Genomic DNA, 6,510 nt, shown 5'->3' with positions numbered 1-6,510 from the left:
AAACAGGGCAAGGGGTTATATTACAAAGGAACACGTGAGTAGAGCTCCACCCATGGGGCTGTAGCAAGACACACCCATGCACAAGACACAGACCCTCAACCCTGGAACCCAAGAAGGGTGGGGAAAGCTCAGCCACATTACTGAGCGCCTCAGCACCCAGCCAGGACCCTGTGTGACTCAGTCACGTGTAAGGTTGCTCTCCCACAAGGAAGAAATAAAATCATATATATTTACAGATGACAGAATCCCGTCTCTACCTCCAGGCTCTTCATCTCACCAAAACTAAAGTTGAGTATGTGACAACATATTCTTTCCTGTAAAAAAGAAGTTGTCAGATTTCTCTTTAATTTCCCTTTTCCTACTCTTTCTCCTTTCTAGAGATAACTACTTCTCTTTCTGTTGTCAAGTCCTCCAGCTTAACTGACACTATCACAGACTAGGTAAAGGGAACCTTGACTGCTGCTTTTGCCTACTGCACAGTGAGGGCTTGACTGTCCTACAACCTTGAATTTTCACTCCTGGCTCCAATGCATGCTTTAGCACACCATGCAGGACAGTAGTGATAGGTTCAGCTGCTCTCAGAGCCTGTTCACCTGCCCTGCACACACAGGCAACTCGTAAAGCCTGAGGGTTTCATCCAGCTGCCAGTATAAGCACCTTGATCTGGCATCTTTCCATCCTGCTCAACTCACACTCATTCCAGTCCCAAGAGGAATGTCCTGATGTGACCACTCAGATAAACTACTTGTCCTGGAATCCTTGTCTCAAGGGCTGCTGCTGGAGAAGCTAAAACTATGTCAGATAATTATAGTAGATGTGCAATCAATTTAGTGGATCCTGACTGTTGAATTAGTAAAATTGAAATAAAATAGTTAACAAGGTACTCTCTACAATTGTTTCAATTAGGACTGTTATCTCTTACTTTGAGACAAAGGCAAGAATATTTAGGAAAACTCCTCTAAAGACTTTTCTTTTTTTGTTTTTGCTTTTGTTTTTGTTTTGCCACCAGGGATTGAACCCAGAAGTACTTAACTACTGAGCCACATTCCCAGCCCTTTTTCTTTCTTTCTTTCTTTCTTTCTTTCTTTCTTTCTTTCTTTTTTTTTTTTTTTTTTTTTTTTTTTTTTTTTTTTTTGAGATAGGGTCTCACTAAGTTATCTAGGATCTTGCTGAGTTGCTGAGCAGGCTTTGAACTTGCAATCCTCCAGCCTCAGCCTCCTGAGCCACTGGGATTACAGGCATGCCCCCATTATATCCAGATCATTGTTTTTTAAACAATGTAATGTCAACATATGACCGTTTTCAAAAGGTGCCAATTTTCCAGAATACACTAAATAGAAGACAAAAAGCAGAATCAGGTTTTCTAGATAGAAAGGTGTTTGTCCCCACCCCCCAATTTTGTGATTAATTTTCAAAAAGCTTTACAATAATAATCCCAGGATGACTACCAGAGAGAGTTCTATACATTGCTGATGGCATTGTGAAACAAATTTGTCTTCTCACTTTCGGTTAGCAAACCTACATATCCTTGGATTTATGCCAAGAAAAAAAGAATACAAAAGAACTCACATGTGACAAGCAGAATGATGTCCTCTACAATGTTATAGATTCCATTTAAAAATGAAAACTAATTCAAAATCTGCAGAGAAGGGGTTCTAAGGGCCAACATTCTTGAAAAGCCTTAAAGTTGAGTTTGCAGAGCACTTCACAGAAAGATTAAAAATCATTCAGGTCTAACCCCTCATGAGAACGCTGGAGAAAACTGGGGGTGCTTCAGTGGCACCTCCCCTGATGAGCTGGGCTCCCTATACCCCAGCTCAGAGAGGTTTGATGGAGGTCCAACGTAATGTAGTGTGAATTTAAGACATGACACACCCCTCATGGATTCCAGCATCAGATTTAAAACTTAACATAAGACAGTAGAATGAATGGGACATAACTTTCCTATGTTCATATATGAATACATGCCCAGTATAACTCCACGTCATGGACAACCACAAGAATGGGAAGTCACACTTTATATTTCAAAATCCATCCTACTGTCATGTATAACTAACAAGAATAATTTTTTTTGGGGGGAGGGAGGGAACTAAGAAAGTATAGGGTTTTGTGCAGTATGAGAGGTGGACGACTCTAAAGAGCCTAAAAGAAAAGTAGTGGGCAAAGATTTGTCCTTTCAGCTTGTCACCCAAGACCACAGCGAGGACACAAAATAGGCATTTTTCTACTTTTTCTTAATGGCTTGTTCTTAAAAGAGCTTCCCACGCCGCAGAATAATCAACACTCAGGCAACCCAGGACGATGGCGAATTTATTAGATCCTAGGTCATCTCAAAGTTTTCGTTGTAGTTTAAAAGTGTAACTATCTGGACCAGGAAGGTGAGGCATCAGCGGGTGAGGGAGCCATTCGCTCCGAACTGCCAGCACAGAAGGGCTGGGGAGGCCCCGCGGGGACGGCGGCTGGGGACTGAGCGGGAGCCAGCGGGGTGCTGCGGCCGAAGCTGAAGCCCTGCTGGGCAGGCTGGAGACCGAGCGCGGCCCGGGCCTGCGCGGACGCTGGGGGCGACGCCAGCACCCGCCGAGCGCCCCACCGCGCCCCGCCAGCAGGAGCGCGCGCTGGCCCCACGGGCCGGGAGGGGCGGGGCGGGGTTCCCGCGGTCCGGCCGAGCGGGCGGGGCGGCGGGTTTAAGGCGCCGGACGGCCAGACCCGGCTCACTCGAGCTCCCGCCGCCGCCACCCCGCCATGGAGCGGCCGTCGCTGCGCGCCCTGCTCCTCGGCGCAGCCGGGCTGCTGCTCCTGCTCCTGCCCCTCTCCTCTTCCTCCTCTTCGGACGCCTGCGGCCCCTGCGAGCCGGCCACCTGCCCGCCCCTGCCCCCGCGGGGCTGCCCGCTGGGCGAGACCCGCGACGCGTGCGGATGCTGCCCGGTGTGCGCCCGCGGCGAGGGCGAGCCGTGCGGGGGCGGGGGCGCCGGCAGGGGGCACTGCGCGCCGGGCATGGAGTGCGTGAAGAGCCGCAAGAGGCGGAAGGGTAAAGCCGGGGCAGCAGCCGGCGGCCCGGCAGTGAGCGGCGTGTGCGTGTGCAAGAGCCGCTACCCGGTGTGCGGCAGCGACGGCACCACCTACTCCAGCGGGTGCCAGCTGCGCGCCGCCAGCCTGAGAGCCGAGAGCCGCGGGGAGACGGCCATCACCCAGGTCAGCAAGGGCACCTGCGAGCAAGGTGGGCACGAGCGCTTTCCTCGCCTACCCGGTGCGCGCGGGCTGACCAGACCCGGCGCCCGGCTGGTACCCATGACTCCTCTGGAGGGCATCCCTGGAGAAAGAAGGGAGGGGAGGAGTTGGCAGCCGCGGGATGCCAGGAGCCTTGGGCGACGCCTCCCTTCTCTTTTTTTGGTGGTTTTGAATTTAGTGCGTGAGCCAAGAAAATGAGAACTCCCAGTACCGGGTGTATATATAGAAAAGATTTTCCGAGACCTCAGGCTCCTGCATCCCCAAAGCTCTCCAACTCTTACCAACAGCTGGCAAGTCCATTAGCAAGAGATGGTCCCACTCCTTTGGGAACCCATTTTCTCGTCATTCTTTCTTGGCTGGGGTGTGTAAAGAAGTGACATGGAGAAAGGAGAGGGAGTTTGACAAATTTGAAAGTAAGGACTTTCAGAAAATTGTTTGTTTCCTCCTTAATTGGCTACATTGTAAGAAGTTTTTAATGGGATTTCATATTTTTAATGTTCACTTACTGGAATTTATCAATTTTCAAACAGTAATCTGGCTGACTAATTATTATATGGGCAAAAATAAAACACAAACTCTTTGAAGAAACTTTTTATGATGTAATTTATATTGTGAAACTTATGACAATTTTTTTTTCATGATTTGTCCCCAGCATGCACTACATTCAGCAGAAATATTTCTAAGATTATGTTTGTTTATTTTATTCCACACAAGTTCAAGATTGCCATAAATGAAGTGGGGAAAATAAAGTCCGGACTTGCAAAAATAAATAAATAAAAGAACAGATTTTAACTCTAATGCCTGAAATAACATTTTCCATGGGCAGTAGTTTCAAGGGAAAGTTAGAAGTCCATTGGTTGGCAACTCCTCTCCTGGTCCCAGCCAAGGTAGAAAAGGGAGGGGAGACTATTCTACCAAGATCTCAGAAGCCAGTTGCTTCTTTAATGCAGTTCATACTTTCTCCAAAATTTGTGAATAATATTTCTTTCCTTAGAGATTTTTCCAGAAGTTCATATATTAATAGGTTGTATATCATTAATTTCAAAGTTTACTGTAGAAAGTCTTAAATCTGTAACTCATTGTTAACTATTTATAGTATTATCACCTTAAGCTTAGAAATTAGGACCTATATAATCTATATATGTTTCTCACTGAAATAGCCATTCTTTCTTTGGATCTCATTTGTCATTTACATCATGAAAATAAAAATGTACATCATTGAAGAATTCATTTCAAGTATTGAGATTTTCTTATAAACATTCCCAGGGAAATTTTCCCCCCAGAGTCTTTCAAAATGACTGATACTTTCCTTAGAGATGAAGATTGGCCTGGTGATTCTTCAAATGTGATTTTCTAGTTTGTAGCTAGTTTTATCCCTTTCTCTCCTATTACTTACTTCTCTCAATAGTCACCCAGGATATGGTAAAATATTGAGACTAAGGGTCAAGCAGAACCAGTCTTCCTCATTACTCTGGACACTCCATTCCTTGGTACTTGTCTAGTCGGCAAACCCCTTGAAGGTACAAACCTGACTTTTCTTTATGTTTGGGAAAATGTTAGGAGAAATAGCATCTAAAATTATAAATCCTGACATAAGCTAGCCTTTCTTCTCAACCTCAACTAAGAGGTACCAGGTCTGATTCCTGAGAGGGAAAATGCCCAGAGAAAACAGAAGAGAAGACGAGGTCCATCAGAGCACTTTTCATAGCAGAGATGGAAAGGATGAAAACCAAGTCTCCTGATATATTATTTCTTCTCACTCATGCATGTGTTTTGACAATTATAGAAACAAATGGGACAGGGTACCCTTTATTTTTGTACCAAAGCATAGGAAATGCATTTTCTAGCTTTCTCTAGTCATATCTGTCCTCAAAAGAAACGTGAATAATGCTTGAATACTGAAGGTGAAGAGGCATTGTGGAACTTAGCCTCAATGATCTGGTTCAGTCTGCACTCTGTTCTTTTGTTCTTATTTAATGAGCAGCTAGCTACAGTCGATATCATGCTATGTGCTGTGGTGCACAGAACAAATCTCATCTTGTTGATCAAAAATAAATAAATAGGTAGATAAATAAAAGGTCACATAAAGGTTAGGGGTGTAGCTCAATGGTAGAACACTTGCCTAGCACAGGCCCTGGGTTCAATCCCCAGCACTTCCAAGAATAATATTGATGATGATGATTAAGTAGAAAGTATGAGTACAAGTTGCAAACTCCCAGAGCATTTCTCCTGACACCCTGGAGCCACTCCCAATCTTTAGTGAGACCACTTCACTCACCCTCTTGGAGAGATCTTGTTCAGCTTATTTTCTGGTCCTCTGCAAAAGAAGTCAAAGCCATCTGCTTGAAAATCTGACAGATTATGAGCTCATAATCCCAAATCGGAGAACGGTCATCATGGATTTAGTGACATCTCACATCTTTTTGAGGCTCCTGCAATCCTGGGTAATTGGAAAGTGGAACTTGACAGTTCCATTTAATAAAAAGAAGTTAATAAAGAGAAGCAGAGGTGTATAATGAAATCTCGCTGTTTGGAAGAGAACCTGGTATTCCTCTATTCCAATTCCTAGTTACCCCTTTTATTGGTGATCCTTTAATTGAGGTCCTTGGCAATCCTATTTTGGTCACTGTGATCCTGCTGGTTACTGTTCCCTCTTTTCCCTCAGAGGAATCAGTCACTCTTAAGATTCTTCCTTCCCAGTGCATTTAAGACCAAGTTCAGACTGCCCACCAGGGAGGGTCAGGAGGCTCTGCATGGTGTGACTCGGTCTGCTGTTTTGGCCCCTTCTCTCCAAAGTCCTTGATGCTCTAGCCACAGCACAAGGTTTCTGCTGTTCTGTTTTCAAGGCATCCTATTTCTTCGGCCTCCCATCTCTGTAGATGTTGTTCTTTTGCCTGGAATGCATAATCGCTCTCCCTGGCTTATCTTTTCACCCTTTGAACTCTTATCTGCCCTTCAAGGACCTTTCCACTTTCTCTGTGAAGCACCCTGACTCTCCCCTGCCCCACCATGATGTTCTTGTTCTCCTAGCTGTGTTCAGCAGAACCAGACTCCCTGGGTGTGGAGCTTAAGCTACCACTTACAAAGGATAGCCATGAGCAAGTTACTTTGCCCAGGAGTTTCTGCATTTGTAAAAAGGGGATGAGCACATACCTAATTAGGGTTGGTGTGAGGATTAAATGGCACAAAGATTATCCATAGAAAGCACTTGATGGATGTTAATCATACTCATTATTCAACCAGAAAGTGAGCTCCCAGAGGGAAGAGAGTTTTGTTCCCTCT

General features: G+C 45.4%; 1 protein-coding gene across 1 annotated transcript in view; it reads left to right on the top strand.

The window, feature by feature from the left end:
* The first annotated feature begins 2,682 nt into the window (after nt 1-2,682).
* Igfbp7 (insulin like growth factor binding protein 7) overlaps nt 2,683-6,510 on the top strand; it is a 67,629-nt gene continuing 63,801 nt past the window's right edge. The window contains exon 1 of the mRNA XM_021722827.3: nt 2,683-3,217. Within this exon, the coding sequence (XP_021578502.3) occupies nt 2,743-3,217 (475 nt within the window). The 5' untranslated portion in view covers nt 2,683-2,742. The remainder of the gene's footprint in view (nt 3,218-6,510) is intronic.

This window comes from Ictidomys tridecemlineatus, chromosome 9 (genome assembly GCF_052094955.1).
Source record: "Ictidomys tridecemlineatus isolate mIctTri1 chromosome 9, mIctTri1.hap1, whole genome shotgun sequence".
Lineage (NCBI taxonomy): Eukaryota > Metazoa > Chordata > Mammalia > Rodentia > Sciuridae > Ictidomys > Ictidomys tridecemlineatus.
This window is presented reverse-complemented; position numbering and strand designations above follow the sequence as displayed.